A 17,832-nucleotide genomic window follows, 5' to 3' on the forward strand; every position below is an offset into this window, starting at 1 on the left:
TCCACACAGCTATTTATTTACACTTCTTTGAACAATGGAAAGACTAGGGAGGGCAGAGTAAAGATAAAATTACAGCATGGACACACCCAGAGTCTCTCTCTATGGGAAAGCTGCAAATCAGCTTGCAGCCATCATAAACAAGTAATCTATGTATTTTTCTCCTTTTTCCATAGGAAAAAACCCACTGAAGTCTTGTTGCAATCCTACTATTTTATCATAGTTTACTGTATAGCTGAGGCCTAGCCTAAAGTGCATTGCTATCCAATCAAAGGAACAGACTATTCTTCACAATGGTTAATCTTCAGATGCAGTAGGGTCTACCAGGTACTTGTACGATAGTATGACCATCACCTGACAAAGAAAAAGACAAAAAAACGCCACAATTTATTTGCGATTTCTTTAATATTTATACTCGGAGAGATAACTTGTAGCTTCTGGGATACAGTGCAAAATATGTAATCGAGGCCCCTACCTACCTCTTAAAATAGTAGTAAATTTTTTGTGGTAGAGGGGGCCCAGTAGCAACCGCTCCACTTCCTATGACTACGCCCCTAATTATACTTGCTCTGTTTTCTGGACTAGTAAAATTCTAGTTTACATAGCAATTTCCAAAACACATTGCAATATAAAGTGGTGGATTTTCAGTCCCTCTGGATTTCCAAATGCTGGACCGGAGGCACTTAAATGAACCATAACACACTAATATCTGGGCTGCAGTCAACTTAACAGCTTTAAGAAATGGTCCTGAATGGTAACTTATCCATAGCAAACATTGGCAGCACAGGCGTCAGAACAGAAAATGAAAGTTGTGTTGGGATTAGGTACAGCAAAGCCAGGTTTATAAACATATATATATAATTGTGTATTAGGCCAGAAAGTTCTAAAGAGATCACTTGATCTACATTCATTGAGTGAATTTCTGGGACCCCGATATTAAAAATAAATTTCTAAAAATCAATTGTAAACAAGCAAAATATAAGCAATACTTCTGTTTCTTACACTGATTAGAAGTAGTAGACCCATCATAGTTCCCAGCATAATATACAGATTTTGTGTTAAGCCTGCTGCCCACAATGGTCCCAGGATTGTAGCCACACCACCGACTGATCGTCGCAGCCCATGATTGAAACCTACAATATGCAGACAGGTAAAAAGTAAAATGTTAACATATTTTCCAGTTTTGTCCATCTATAAGTACAACCTATAAATAGCTATATGTCCTTATATGAGATACAGTATGTGTCCCAATGTGAATTAAAACTTGGTATTCCTAATACACAGTAACAAAATGGTGAACTATGTATTAACAAAACTACAAAAAGGGGAGGATCAGACGGTAATAGTGATAAGTGACAGTTTTTATTCTTGCATTTGCACCTCATTCATATCTTCTTCATACATAAACATGGAACTCCTATCCTCAGCCCTGCGCTGTGCATATTGCCAATCAAGGAGTGCGTTACATTGACATAAACTAATAGTCTACTGGTCCCCACAAACAATCTACTATTTCACTATTTCTGATCTAGGTGTGATTGTAGATCATTCATCTAATGTGTATGATCACCTTATGAGGTATGAGTTTTACAATAAACTTGGGTTGAATTCTTTTGCTAAATATAGGCTTTGGTAAGCACCTCAGCTTTAGTAAGCATTTCTTATAGCTAAGGTTTGTTTTTTTTTAATCTTGAACCACCTCCCATAGGTTTGTCTTATTTGATCTTATCTGATAATTTTTATGTGTTTTATAATACGAATACCTAATTTACATTAAGACATCCTGGTTTGCAGGAATCATCACTTACAAAACAGGATGTAGAAGGAATGTCGTTAAACAGGAGTCTATGAAAGCTAGTATGAAGGTGTAAGGCCTCATACGCACCACTAAGTGTGCAAGCCGTGGGAATGCACTCGTATAATATCAGAGTATCAGCAGAGTGACTTCTGACCCATTGATTTCCGATGTCACAGAGCAGGGTAGGATTAGCATCAGACAATTCAAGTCGTCATAAGCCGCTCCCATAACGTAAGACACATGGGATTACTAATGTCAGGTTTATTGGCTTACTTACTATTAATATGAGAAACATGTAATTTATAGTAATTAACCCAATGTACAGTGATTGCACAATTTTTTTTTCAAGAAGAGTAAAAATAATCTTATTTTTAAGGTGTATGTTTAGACAAGCAGGAGAACGAACTTTGAAGTAATGCAAATAGATAATAGATAGAGATACAAAGTACTAAGAGGGCACTATTTATGCAGGTAAACCATTAATAGAATCGTTCTCCATCCATAAATGGAAAATTATACGGGTTGGTAATCAATAATAAATCAGTTATCCTATGATCAGGTATGTTCAGAAATGAATATTAGTCATAACGCTAATATGTTAGACAGAAACAAATCTTGTAATAATTACGTTTAACTGGAAACTAGAGATTCTGTTATATTTAATTTAGAAAAAGTGGAACTATTTTTAAAAAATTAGAAATATTGGTCATGCTATGATAAGTAACTTTAACTAAGGTTAAATCCTGAACTTGTGATCTAAAATGCAAACAGCTGCCCAGTGAATACATGGAAAATACCAATATACTGTATATACATATCTTACCATGTCAGCTTGATGGCTACATCCTATCGGCCTTATATGTATATTATGTCATCTAAATATGTGACTGGTTGATCAGATATCATGGTTGTAAGAGACATGGCTACAGCATTTCAATATATGGCTGGTTGTCTGGGTGAAAACAACGAGACAACTCCATGGACCACTCCTTTGCATTGGCGTGTTTATCTTCCTCTGAATGGTGACATAGAACTTCTTACTTAATGACTTGATATAATGTGAACCCTACAGACAAAGTAGTTAAGTCCATTTGGGGTTTATCAAATTCTGAATTTCGCTGCAACAGCTGTTTGATGGGTCTGTGGTGCTCATGCAAACACGGTAACCTTTTCACATCACATGTCATCTGTTTCATGGCGGCTGTGCAATGTAATAAACACTCCAATCACCTGCAATGGAGTTCCATGTAAAGCAGAGGTCAGCAAATTCAAGAAAGTATTACTAGGCATGAGACTTTATTAGGCGTCTACAATGCCTGTAGAGGAGTTATTGCTACCTCTGCCAATGTACATCAAGTTAGTATCCTCATGTCACTGCTTTTGCTACACAGTGACTATTTCCCGCCTTGCCCATTTACCTCTCTGTCTCTTATACTTTTCACTCCTGGCTCCCTCCTTCAATTGTTCATTCAACTAGCAGCAATTCAGATGCTTTAAAGAACATTTGTTGTACTGCTTCTTTACAGATTATTTATTAACTATTGTAAATATGACACCAATTACTGTACAACATTCTTAAAATACAAAACATTCTTACAATACAAAAATAGTACCATAACAGGTGTCCTTAATCTTACAATTGGGGGAGTATCACACATAAGACCTAGTAATATATCCATAGCACAATGTAGCAATTTTGACAATTTATTTCACATACATACTTAGTTTAGAGCACTCAATTGTTATTACTAGCAGCTGACCAAGACCATAGGTCTTGGGCTCTTCTCCTTCTCCCCCCTCCAATAACAGTGTCCATACAAACAAAACAAAAGTGGTACTGTGCAAGGCTGTTACATATGAAAGAGGAGAGATACGGTGCAGTATACATTTATGGGAATGTATGAATACAGATTAGGCACAGCTGCACCTAGCCTTTTTGCTGTACTGGCTTTTACCCCTAGATCAAGTTCTACTTCTCACTGTATGGTGTGTAGTTCTATGTAGGATGCTAAGAGTTAACAGGAGAGTGTATGCTGTTAAGATACTCCTGTAGTCACTATATGAAATGACAGCCTAGAGCAGCACTTTGTGGCTGCTTCACTGCAGCTATGTGTAGTTTAAAGGGATCCGATCATTAAAATGCAATTTTTTCTGACTAACACGTAGGAATAGCCTTAAGAAAGGCTATTCTTCTCCTACCTTTAGATGTCTTCACCACGCCGCCGCTCGGTAGAAATCCTGGTTTTCTTCTGTATGCAAATGAGTTCTCTCATGGAAGAAGATAGAGGGAACGCTGGAGATTTCTCTCGCAGCATTGGGGATGTCCCCAGTGCTGTTTGAGCACTGGGGACGGCCCCCAATGCTGTGAGAGAACTCATTTGCATACCGAAGAAAACCAGGATTTCTACCGAACAGCGGTGCGGTGAAGACTTCAAAAAGTAGGAGCAGAATAGCCTTTCTTAATGCTATTCCTACATGTTAGGGATTTTTAAAAAATGTCATTTTAATTATAGAATCCCTTTAAGTTTCAGAGATGCAGAGAAAAAGCACTTTTATGCTTTATTCAGGTGAGAATCTCAGAGAACAGGGGGAGTTTTCTTCTACTACTCAGCACTGCTGCATCATCTCTAAACACGCCAATCCTGCATCCTAAGCACTGCCTGGGGGGAGATGAGCTGAATGTAGGATGGGCGTGTTTAGTGATGATGCAGCAGTGCTCAGTAATAGAAGAACCCCCCCCCCCTTCCCGTGCTCCAACATCCTCATTGGAATAAAGAATAGAAGTACTTTTTCTAAGCATCTCTGGGACTCTGTAACAGAAGAAAGGTATGGTTTTCTGTTAACAGCATCTACAGGACTATGGCAGCAGTTTAAAGTATCTGGGGGCAGTGATGGACTCCCTTTAAAGAAACTGTGTGCGAGGTAGATCTTCCTGGTATAACTAAGAACACAAAATGACTGCCCGTTTCTCTACCCTCAGGAACCTTAAAAGACTTTGAAAAAACCCAAAAAAACTCTATAATAGAAAACATATAATCCCATGTTTACAATGCTGCTGCGCCTGAGTGGGTTACATATATTTACACTAAGGGGGAGGGGTGGGAACTCAGACAGATAGTGTCGTGGACACAGGGAAGGGGAAACAACTACTTTGAGAAACTGATGATCAATCATCCAAGTCCCACGCAGGTTCAGAGACACTGTTAGCCTGTACTGTGAAAGTGACAAGACACTTACTGATAAGACTGTTCAGAGAAGGAGAGCAGAATTTACACTCTAGTAATTAAACTTGGCCTTATGCACATGGCGGAGTGTACAGGCTGAGGCTCTCCCTAGGGGGTGTCTAATGCTCCATTCCGAGGAATATAGAGCAGGTCCTATCTTGCTCTGAGTCAATGGAACAGAACAGATTGAAAGCCCCCATAGAAGTGAGGACCTCATGGAAGCAACTTGATGGTCACTCCAAGTGTTATTCGAGCCTATTCCAACATAAAGTCGTCTCTACCTTGGACAGCACTGTCGTGTACATGGAGTCTTAAGGTCAACACAGTGGGGGCTGAGGGCTGGATTAGCTTACGGATGGTGCAGCCCTGAGAATAAAATGAGTGATACAATGCAGTGTCCATACATACAGAACAGGAGGAGTGGGGTACTGTTCAGTGTCGTACATAAAGAAGTAGTGGTACCGTACAATCTCCATAGATACAGAAGAGGTACCGTGCAAAATTCAAACAGAACAGGAAGAATGGTACAGTAAATTATCCTTACATAAGTCCTGACAAACAGAACAATTATGATGTGCACATCTGTACATAAAAGAGAATGGAACTGTGCAGTGTCCATGGTTGTTTCTTCACCACTATTATATTTCAGGCAGCTCTTATGAGCGTGTCCTTAAACTCTGAACGGGAATAGTACTGTGCAATTTGCATACAGAACAGGTGGAGTGGTATTGTGTAGTGTCCATTCCTTTGTTCAGACATACAGGACAGGCAAAGAGGAATACAAAAAGTAGGAGAGGTACTGTGCAGTGTACTTTACAGGAGGCGTGGTACTATGCAGGATCCATACATACATACATACATACATACAGGAGAGGTACTGTGCAGTGTACTGTACAGGAGGCGTGGTACTATGCAGGATCCATACATACATACATACATACAGGAGAGGTACTGTGCAGTCCGTACAGGGGGAATAGTACTGTACTGCAAAGCAGCATTAGTGCCTGAGTAGGACGTACATACAGCTGACAAAGACAAAACAAGGACCGGATGGAGAAGCAACGTCTCATCTGCTGTAACAGAGGAGTAGTGATTTTCTTTTACTGTGTATTCTGCAGCTTCACAACCTGACATCCCAACTAAGTGGGGCTAGTTTCAAGAGTGTTCAGATTAAAAGGAAATATAAATAGCAGTATTATCAATAAAAATAAAACGAATAATAAAAGAGATTATGCATCTCAGAAGATACAACTGATCTGTATTAGAAGATTAAAATTTAATAGTCCTGAATGTTGTACATTCATCACTAATCTCTATCCAGAACACCATGTTCAGTCATATCACAGTCTGTTGTAACTTACACTCACTGGCCACTTTATTAGGTACACCATGCTAGTAACGGGTTGGACCCCCTTTTGCCTTCAGAACTGCCTCAATTCTTCGTGGCATAGATTCAACAAGGTGCTGGAAGCATTCCTCAGAGATTTTGGTCCATATTGACATGATGGCATCACACAGTTGCCGCAGATTTGTCGGCTGCACATCCATGATGCGAATCTCCCGTTCCACCACATCCCAAAGATGCTCTATTGGATTGAGATCTGGTGACTGTGGAGGCCATTGGAGTACAGTGAACTCATTGTCATGTTCAAGAAACCAGTCTGAGATGATTCCAGCTTTATGACATGGCGCATTATCCTGCTGAAAGTAGCCATCAGATGTTGGGTACATTGTGGTCATAAAGGGATGGACATGGTCAGCAACAATACTCAGGTAGGCTTTGGCGTTGCAACGATACTCAATTGGTACCAAGGGGCCCAAAGAGTGCCAAGAAAATATTCCCCACACCATGACACCACCACCACCAGCCTGAACCGTTGATACAAGGCAGGATGGATCCATGCTTTCATGTTGTTGACGCCAAATTCTGACCCTACCATCCGAATGTCGCAGCAGAAATCGAGACTCATCAGACCAGGCAACGTTTTTCCAATCTTCAATTGTCCAATTTCGATGAGCTTGTGCAAATTGTAGCCTCAGTTTCCTGTTCTTAGCTGAAAGGAGTGGCACCCGGTGTGGTCTTCTGCTGCTGTAGCCCATCTGCCTCAAAGTTCGACATACTGTGCGTTCAGAGATGCTCTTCTGGCTATCTTGGTTGTAACGGGTGGCTATTTGAGTCACTGTTGCCTTTCTATCAGCTCGAACCAGTCTGGCCATTCTCCTCTGACCTCTGGCATCAACAACGCATTTCCGCCCACAGAACTGCCGCTCACTGGATGTTTTTTCTTTTTCGGACCATTCTCTGTAAACCCTAGAGATGGTTGTGCGTGAAAATCCCAGTAGATCAGCAGTTTCTGAAATACTCAGACCAGCCCTTCTGGCACCAACAACCATGCCACGTTCAAAGGCACTCAAATCACCTTTCTTCCCCATACTGATGCTCGGTTTGAACTGCAGGAGATTGTCTTGACCATGTCTACATGCCTAAATGCACTGAGTTGCTGCCATGTGATTGGCTGATTAGAAATTAAGTGTTAACGAGCAGTTGGACAGGTGTACCTAATAAAGTGGCCGGTGAGTGTATATTACCACATACCATTTACTTAAAGGGAGGCGATCAGCAGGAAAATCTGTATAAGACTAATTACGGTATCTTCTTGGGTTGCTGTTATAATTTCCAAAGGTGCCTTTCTTATTCTACACTGCACCTCCATTTTCATGAAAATCAGGATTCTATTGTTATGCAACTTAGCTGAAGTGGGCTTTAGGGGTGCTACAGCACAATTCTCTAAAACAGAGAGTGAAACCCCAGCAAAAGAAATGACCTTTTCAGCTAATTTGCATAATATAAATATCATGATTTTAAAGGAAATGGAGCTGCGATGCAAGATAAGGAAGGCATCTTTGGAATGTGTAGAAATCATCCTACAAGGTACTGTCTTTAGTTTGATCATTTCCTGTTGATAGACTGCCTTTAATGTAAAAGTGTTTTATTGCTGTTCCACCATAAAATGTTAAATAATTTCTAGCCCCCTTCGCTTTCTGTGCTCCAAAATGGACCTATTAGAAAAAAATGTTTCCTAACAAAAGTAAGTCTACATCAATCTAAGTATAAAAATATGATTCTTTGTACCATAAAAAATTTTTTTCACATGAAATATACCAATTTCATCCAAAAGAAGAAAAAAACCCAATTGGTATTTGGTATTTCTGCCAACCCCCTGAATAAAGAGAAGGGGCACATTTGACTTTTCTATGAAGCCCAGAGAAAAATGAAATACAGTACCTAGATAACAAGCTTCTCCATATAACTGGCGCAGTTAAACTATACTTTAAAGTAGTAGGCCAGCAAAAAACTGTTTCCATTTCTGTAAAACAGGTGTATATTCTTCATTTTGAGAAATGAGGACTAGCTTACCCTGAGTTTTTTCAGCTGTTACTTTGGAGAATAAAGATACCTGTGACACCGATACAAAGGGCAGTCCAAGTACTTGTAGAAAAACGCCAATCACAAACTCTGTCAGTAGAAACCCATAGCTTCCTGTAATAAATAGTAACAGAATAATGTATCAAAAAAATGATAGAGACCCTTAAGCAGTGTCCATGTTTCTAAAATTGAAGTCATATCCCATTAATACTAGATCGGTGGAGGTCTGATTCCTCAGCAGAGCATCAAGGAAGGCAAGATTTGGATTCCACACTGATGGCCTATCCTAAGGATAGAGCATCAGCTTTTAAATGTTGGACAACATCTTTAAGGATATGTATTTAGAATTAGTTTTTTCACCTAAACTGACACTAAATGAGATTATTAAAAGTTTACAACACTTTGGCAGATTCATGCTTTTTTACTATGCGTCAATCTTTAGGACCACTGCCTTGCAACACCGGGTTCTAGTTTCTTATATGAGCAAGTCTATGCATGTCTGACAAGGGATTAGAGGGTGACAAAAATTCATGGTACTAAGGAAAACTTCAGTGCTAAACATGCAAAGGGAGATGTTATACAATGCATAGTTCAGGGATCCAGTTGGTGAATGATGCAACCAAAAAATATAATTTCTCTACAAAATAAATAGTTGTGGAAAGGCTTTCCAGGATTAGAAAACATGGCTTTTTTCATGAACATTAGGTCCATGTTCAAATGGTACAGAATGGATTGGAAGCCACATAGACGTGAATTTATCACTCGTGTCATCCGTTTGCAATCCATGATAAACTCAGCCCCCAAATCAGATGCAAACTAGGTCATGTAAATGGGCCCTTAATCCAGCCAAAGGTCAGTTCAGTATTTTCTGTAAAAGTCTTGTTTATTCTACATGTAATAAATGTTAATTTCTAAATTTGATAGATAACAAAATTCTAAATTTGTAAACTAAAAAGAGAAAAAAATGAATAATGTCCACGAAAATATAAACTGTACAAAAATATACTTTATTTATTAGCTACTTGAGCAGAAAAAGAATTTGTTTTAAATCAATTAAAAACATAGAAAACAATACATAAGTGGGAGCGGGTAGCCCCCTGACGATGGGTGCGAAACGTACGTCAGGGCTCTGAGTGGGAGTCACAGTGGTGAGCACAATACTCTATATACTTGTATCTGGGGAGTTTGAGTATATCCTTATGTATGCAGGCACATATAATTGTGGCTAGTGTTTTATTTGCTATTTGCACATGCTAGTCTTGCACTCTATTGATTCATTCATGAAGCTAGATACATCTTAAGTAAAATGCTTTGTGGATAATGTATTCTGATCTATATATTTATACACTTGCACTTGCTTTATTGCAGCTAACATTTTTGGATCCACAATCTTTAAACTATTGTGCATACTTATATATTTGGTGAATTATAACAGCACACACTTCAGCTACTCTGACCCCTCTATGGTATATGTGTGTATCATGATTACTCTTTGTGCTCTTCTCACTGTGACTCCCACTTATGTATTGTTTTCTATGTTTTTTTATTGATTTTAAACAAATTATTTTTCTGCTCAAGTAGCTAATAAATAAAGTATATTTTTGTCCAGTTTATATTTTTGTGGACATTATTCATTGTTTTACTAGCCTTGATACTAGATAGGTATACCAATGTGTTTTGAAGTATCTGTTGGCCATTAACTCTAGTGTTGAGTATTTCTAGGTTAAAAAGTTAAAAATATCCAAGTGATTTTTAATAAAGACACACTCAAATTAACATGTAAAATACTAAAAAGACAACTTTAAAATGTGATCAATTAACCTTTGGGTTTTGCCAAGAACAGGAGACACCAAATGCAGGATATGTTACTGATAAAAAGTCCAAACACCAGGAGCTTGCGATCTGAACAACATCGGCTAAAGCTACGCACCACAAGGAAACCGATAAGCATCTGCAGGCACAAACACACAAAAATGTAATTTAAAAAAAAAAGTCTATTTAGATTACACAATCTGGACTGGATGCTTTCAAGATGATCTTTCATGTCCTTGGGCACAGTCAATAATGAGAAATAGCCTAGAATTAATCAGTGTCACTTATTACTTATTATTGATGGCTCCTGTGACCCCAGAACTGACTACAGTTATAACTACATCCATGTGCCTAGTATGCCTTTACCCGTAGGTACCCTGATTAATTACAGGCCATTTCTAATTAACAAATGTGAGAGTGTTGTCTGCCAATGTACATAGATATAGCTACCAAAACATCCTGGGTTTGGACACTAATGTTTCACTTTTGGGTGTACACTGTGCCTTTTTTTCCCCAAGAAAAATGCATGCTTTTTTTTTTCTTTATAAAAGAATGCTTTTTTTTTTTTTTTTTTTTTTGGGGGGGGGGGGGGGGAGGGGCAAAAATGCAGTGTGAATCCAGTTTAATTGAAACACCAATTTCAGCTACATATTATTACATGCTGTGCAGCTTTATGTTTATGGCACAGTCTATACAGAAAATTCCGCTTTAGGCTTACAGGCACCTGTGGCTCCAGCACTGTCAATGCTGAGGTCTTCAGTCCCTAGTAAGTTAATCACCGATTAATTTCCGCTGTATATCATTACAGGCTGTGTGATAACAGCACTGTGTGTTACCACCCTTATGACTCAGTTTTGCACATATTTACTAGTAGACAGTGTAAACTTAGGCACTGTGGCAAATGTGACAAATTTATCACAGAGATTGATGCTGGTTGTTAAATCTCATATTTTTAGACTTTAGTTTGCTTACTTTGAGACAGAATGTTACGCCAATTTTGGCGCATTTATCCCTTCCTTCTTTTTTGAGAAGCCACACCTACATGTCTAGCGGGTCAGAAAAATGTTAAAGTAAACTAGATATACCAAGTACACCATGTTTATACCTGTGTGAAAATGTAACCACAACAGTATATCTCAGCCACCAACTGCAACAACCAAACAAAATAAAATCTATAATAAAAACCTATTACAAAAAAGGTGAATCAATTAAAATGAAAAATAATGGGGGAAATTTAACATATTTTGTACATCAATTTTCTAACAAATTCTTTTTTGCTTACGTCATCGTTTTAAAAGCAACTCTACACAGCCTTTAAATCAAATGGTTCTAAATGCGTATGCTTTATAACTTTAAGAATATTGTACGAGTCTATATAAATCTACCTTATTTCATACCTTCAGTATGACAGTAATGAACTCTTTACACAATAACAAGACTCTCGAAATTTACAGCCTGTTATAAACAGTTAGTAGCAAGGATAGCAGGTTTCTTAAATCACAAAATGTGCTGATATCATCCGACAGTGATATATATGAAGACGTGCAGTCGTGAAACACTGTGCGCCCAACCCCAGCAGCCTTGCCCTTAACTCCTACAGGCACTAAAAAGCTCTGCGTTTATCAATAGTGTCATGTGAACTGCATGGTAACAATGCATCACCAGCAAAAGAAAAAAAAGCTGGACTATGTTCTCAGCTACATGTGAATCAAAAAGTGAGCCTTAAACCTTATTTGGTCCACAGGAATGTAAAACACAACCTTCTGGAACACCGCTGACAATTTTCCCTCCTGATACACAAAAGCAATAGGAGGATTCATGAAAACTGATGTTTCAGTTTTAATATTCTCTCCACCGCTGGAGACGTAGCCTGATTTGTGACAAGGTGCAGGCCCTGTCATGCATCAAACGCACGCTGTGCTTACATTGAAATCTGCATTAGCCTGTAGTTGGTGTAGATTTCAGACACCATTACATGGTGTAATTCAGCGCACTGTCAGCTTTCCCGATCTGTGCCCCGGGTAAAGCGCTATCAGTGCCACTACCGTAGCGCTTTACAGTCAGAAGAATGCCCCCTCCCCTCCTGATAATACTCGTCTATGGACGAGCACTGTGAGCAGAGGGAGGGGGCGTTCCTCCCCTCTCACACTGTACAGCGCGATAGGCGCTGCTTTGAAGAAGGATGTACCGACTGACTGTCAGGAACGCCCTTCTGACTGTGAAGAGCTATGGTACCGGGACCGATAGCGCTTTACCTGGGGCACAGATCGGGAAAGCCGACAGTGCGCTGAATCGGCTTTCCAGCAGTATATAAGAACTGCCTGTGCCCCGGACCATGAAAGGTCCTCTTTAAAGGGGCTCTATCATTGGGAAAAGTCATTTTTAGCTAAGCCCATACCTGCATAGCCTTTAGAAAGGGTATTTCACACATACCTTTTGTATGAAAAATTGCCTCAGTAGTTTTTGAATAAGTCCATTTTTATTCAGACGCTAATTAGCCAATTCCATTATACAGTAAGACGACGAGGTTATACAGTCAGCCACGGAGCATCCAGCCATGGACGCGTTATGCACTCAAGTTTAAACTCCGTCTATCTTTTCATATATATTCCTCTTTCTAGCCTGATTATATGATTAGAGGGGTTGACCAGGGATTGCAGTAACACCTGTGGAGGATGGGGAGGTGTAAAATTAAAAAATAAAGCATACTCACCTGTCCCCAGCGCTCCATTGTCTGTCCAGTCTTGCGCCAGTGTGTAGATGCCAGACATCCTCAACCTCATGTGACTTCTGAGACCAATAAGTGGTTTAAGTAGTTGCAGTTCCTTGTTAGCAACCACTCAGACTACAGTTTGGTCTCCACGCAATACCACAAGACCAAATAGACAAATGGACACTGAGGTCAGACCATGAAACATACAGCTGAGAATGTTTTAATTTTTATTGTACACCTCCCTTTACCGCCATAAGGGTTTCTCCAGGACAACAACTTTAAATCTGTCAATGAATTCAGTCACATTTGGGGGGCTTGCTTGCAGCTAGTGCTGTGCTATAAGCTTACTGGCTTGATACAATATACTGATAAAGCGGACATTTATCTTGCTTGGCTGAGTAGTACATCTATAGTGAATGGGAGAAAGGATTAAGCTGATGCCATGCTTCTCTATCAGTGCCTTAGCTCCCTTACAAAAAAAAGGAGAGTTGAAATCCAATTGCCTGATCCTTACCTGTCCTGTCAGGGATTCAACAATGCACATTAGATTTTGGTGGGTTCAGCCGACCATCTAATGTGTATGGGCTGTATAATTACCTGAAATTCTGTCAAACAGATACAAACCTAAACAAAGTTTAGAAAATACCTAAGTACATTTCTACTTTACAATTTACCAAAAACCATCATCTAAAAGAATATACCAGGATTACATACCTCAATCCCACAGAGAAAGTATAGCAGGGAGTTTTGCAGATCCTCAAATCCAAGATATGTTTGAGCTAGAGGTGTCACTAAGGTCTAGAGAGGAATATGGAAATATCAGACTAAATTGCCGAGTTGTTTTGCCTCCTTAGTCAGACCTGTCATACTCACCTCCAGCGCCGTCTGATTAAAGAATGTAACAAACTGAGCGGTCAGAAGCACAACAATCTCCTCCCGTATCAATCCTGCAATATGAGATTGAAAGGGAGAGAACACAAAACTGATGTAATACAGATAGAAAGAATTTGAATAATAAAATATTCAATATATTTTAATATATAGCTAATGGTATACATTTGTGGAAACATATTTGTAATGAAAATGTGCTGGAGCTGTCTTCATTTGTTTGTGGTCAAGTTTATTTTGGGTTTTGTTTCTTCATCTTTTCTCCTAGTAAACAACACATTTAAAAGTGGAACAGGAGTTTTATGGGGGGTTTTAACCTCCAATGTTGACACTGAATTTACTGGAAGCAAAAAGTAAATCCCAATGATGCTTAGGTACTACAATGTGGCTCCCACAGAGAGCAACCTTCACATACACTGACAGTTCTGCTATCATGTCCCATGAATAATATGTCTTGTCAATACATCATGTAAGTAAAGATGTGATGTGAATAGGCAGGAAGAAAACAGCAGTTAATCTTTCAGATACAGTAATGATGGCAAGGGGCTGAGATGATCTGACTTGGCATATAATTAGGCTGGGTTATCATCTGTGTCACTGTCTCTGTTGAAAACTCAGTCACAGACACCGCAGTTAATTGGCGGAGAAAAATGTCCTGCAAGGAGTACTTTTTTTTTCTCTGGCGCTTTCAGTTTTGAAAAAGCAGATACCTTGTGTCTCTATATGTAATACTGTTGTAGTGGTCCAGCTCTCCATCGTTTTGGTCCTCCAACTGATCAAAATGGAGATCCAGTTGCTAATGTGAAGCTAGTGTTACTTACGTATACTAACCACTGAGTGTAAGGGTTAGCCCTATGTACTCCTGGAAATAGGCTTTGGATGATTACATACACTATGTGATCAAAAGTATCCAGACACCCCCCAAAACATACATTTTTCATATTAGGTGCATTGTGCTGCCACCTACTGCCAGGTACTCCATATCAGCGACCTCAGTAGACATTAGACATTGTGAGAGAGCAGAATGGGGCGCTCCGCGGAACTGACAGACTTTGAACTTGGTCAGGTGATTGGGTGCCACACATTACGCAGGTCAATGCCAAACGACGCCTCGCTTGATGTAAACATTAGACAATTGAACAGTGGAAAAACGTTGTGTGGAGTGACGAATCAAGGTACACAATGTGGCAATCCGATGGCAGGGTGTGGGTATGGTGAATGCCCGGTGAACGTCATCTGCCAGCGTGTGTAGTGCCAACAGTAAAATTCAGAGGCGGTGGTGTTATGGTGTGGTCGTGTTTTTCATGGAGGGGGCTTGCACCTGTTGTTGTTTTGCATGGCACTATCACAGCACAGGCCTACATTACCTTCTTGCTTCCCACTGTTGAAGAGCAATTAGGGGGTGGTGATTGCATCTTTAAACATGATCGAGCACCTGTTCATACTGCACGGCCTGTGGCAGAGTGGTTACATGACAATAACATCTCTGTAATGAACTGGCCTGCACAGAGTCCTGACTTGAATCCTATAGAACACCTTTGGGATCTTTTGGAACACCGACTTCGTGCCAGGCCTCACCGACCTACATCGATACCTCTCCTCAGTGCAGCACTCCGTGAAGAATGGGCTGCCATTCCCCAAGAAACCTTCCAGCACCTGATTGAACGTATGCCTGCGAGAGTGGCAGCTGTCATCAAGGCTAAGGGTGGGCCAACACCATATTGAATTCCAGCATTACCGATGGAGGACGCCACGAACTTGTAAGTCATTTTCAGCCAGGTGTCCGGATACTTTTGATCACATAGTGGATGGTCTATTATGTGCTAGTACCATTTTGTGTACACACAAATGTATAAACAGTATTTTGATGTAGATCATAGGATTTAAGTTTTCACCCTAGCACAACTGTGTGCAGACACGCGTATCTAATCCTTTGGTATGTGGAACTGTTGGCAGACGTGTCTATCTAATCCTCTGGCATGTGATACTGTGTGCTGACCTGTGTATCTAATCCTCCAGCGTGTGGTACTTTGTGCAGACGTGCATAACTAATCCTCTGGTGTGTAGAAACTCCACTCCAGCGCCGCCTCCATCTTCGTCAGGAACGTCCTCTTCATCCACTTCTTCTGATGCAGGTCTCAGACTTCTAGGCCTCGAGCAGAGCAGACTGCGCATGCCCACAGGCCATGAGAAAATGGCCGCTTACAATACTGGGTAAGCAGCCATTTTCTCGTGGCCTGTGGGCATGCACAGTCTGCTCTGCTCGAGGCCTAGAAGTCTGAGACCTGCGCCGGCAGAAGGGGATGAAGAGGACATTCATGACGAAGCTGGAGTGCTGGAGCCCACCCTCAGTGCTACGAGAGAACTAATTTGCATACCAACAAGAACTGGGGTTCCTACGGAATGGCGGAGTCGAGAAGACAACGGAAGGTAGGAGACGAATAGCCTTTTTTAAGGTTATTCCGACCTGTTACTAATAAAAAAAATGTGTTTGTATGATAGGATCCTTTAATGATACTTAGCATACTAAGTAAGATGTCAGATGTTCTATGTATTTAAACTTTATTTTTTGCTGTGTGGTTTATATTGGTGTTTTGTTTTTTTTGTGCAACTTCATAAACCTGCTACTGTCTTCAGTTTTTGGTAAGTATAACTTTAAGCTTCATAACTGGCTGATCTTACCCATCATGGTCTTTTTTCCGCTTTCATTTGGCTCAGCAATTTGTGCACAAATATGATCATTTGCTACTGGAACTGTTGAAGAAGTGGTTGGATTCTCCATGCTTGAAAAATCCTCCTTGTTGGATGATGGGTCATGATCACAGTTGATAGCACCATATAAAGGACTCGGAATGTCTGTTTCCTTCAATAGTGGTTCACGCTCATGATGCAGTAACTCAGGAGAATTTGGTGAAAGATCATAAAACATAAAAATCACAACAAACTGCATCAGTGTCCAAAGAGCACACATAAAAATCTGGAAAGGTGATAGAAGAATACAAACAAAATGTTAAGCATTCAAATACTGCTTATTACTAAGAGTACTGTATATTCACACTGCTTTTTTGGTGCAAATTTTGAAATCAACCAGTTTCATGTCCTGCAAGTCTGAAAAGCAAAGGATTGAGGTGATATAAGACATTATACTTACACCTTCAAACTTTCTGCATCAAGACGCAGACATCATGGACCAAAACATATCTGCACTGAGTGATATGCCGCATTCATTTTGTAAAGAGGGCGGAAGAGCACTGGAAGTACCAACAAGGAATTATATTGTGTGGGGGTTACTAAGAGGGAATTACTGGGGTGCTACTTCTGTACCAAGGGAGATTTCCAACTCATCCATTCATTTCAATTTGAGACAAGCAGAACTTTTGCTCTCGCTCATTTTATAAGCTAGAGGGGGAAAAAAAAAAAAAAGTGTGTAACGACCTATGTTTAGGCGGATTCCACCTTGCAAACCACATTGAAATGACTGAAAGGCAGAATAATATAAGATAAAAATATAAATGCTAGCAGATTTTTTAAACTGTTTTTGCCAAATCCACTGCAAGAAACAGCTAGTGTTTTTTTTTCTGCTTTCCATTCATTTCCATGGGGTTTGCAAAAGATTTGTTTGTGACTCTCATTGAAATTAATGGGAGAGTTGGACGGCATTTTTGAGACAATTTCCACCTTAAAATACACTTGCAAAAAAACAAAAACAAACTAAAGATGCATCACTATCATGGTAGGCAATAAAGGGACATGCTTACTATGTGGGGATACAATAAGAGGCATCTCTACTGCACTCTTACTATTAATGGGTACTAAGGTATCATCACTACTGTAAGGGAATATTATTACTCTGTGTTACACAAATAGCACTGACACTAAGGAGCACTACTACAAAGGGACTGGGCAGGACTGGACATATAAGGTGCACAGGGATTGGAGGTTTACAGGTATGGCTTAACTAAGCATATTTTTA

General features: G+C 39.8%; 1 protein-coding gene across 1 annotated transcript in view; it reads right to left on the bottom strand.

Annotated features, from left to right (window-relative positions):
• Window positions 1–17,832, bottom strand: part of LOC142197824 (major facilitator superfamily domain-containing protein 8-like) — a 34,248-nt gene continuing 16,416 nt past the window's right edge. Inside the window, exons 7-13 of the mRNA XM_075268437.1 lie at window positions 16,542–16,836; window positions 13,845–13,918; window positions 13,686–13,769; window positions 10,268–10,397; window positions 8,438–8,560; window positions 1,000–1,130; window positions 1–351 (exon numbers count right to left, since the gene is read on the bottom strand). Coding sequence (XP_075124538.1) covers window positions 295–351; window positions 1,000–1,130; window positions 8,438–8,560; window positions 10,268–10,397; window positions 13,686–13,769; window positions 13,845–13,918; window positions 16,542–16,836 — 894 coding nt within the window. The 3' untranslated portion in view covers window positions 1–294. The remainder of the gene's footprint in view (window positions 352–999; window positions 1,131–8,437; window positions 8,561–10,267; window positions 10,398–13,685; window positions 13,770–13,844; window positions 13,919–16,541; window positions 16,837–17,832) is intronic.

This window comes from Leptodactylus fuscus, chromosome 3 (assembly GCF_031893055.1).
Source record: "Leptodactylus fuscus isolate aLepFus1 chromosome 3, aLepFus1.hap2, whole genome shotgun sequence".
NCBI lineage: Eukaryota > Metazoa > Chordata > Amphibia > Anura > Leptodactylidae > Leptodactylus > Leptodactylus fuscus.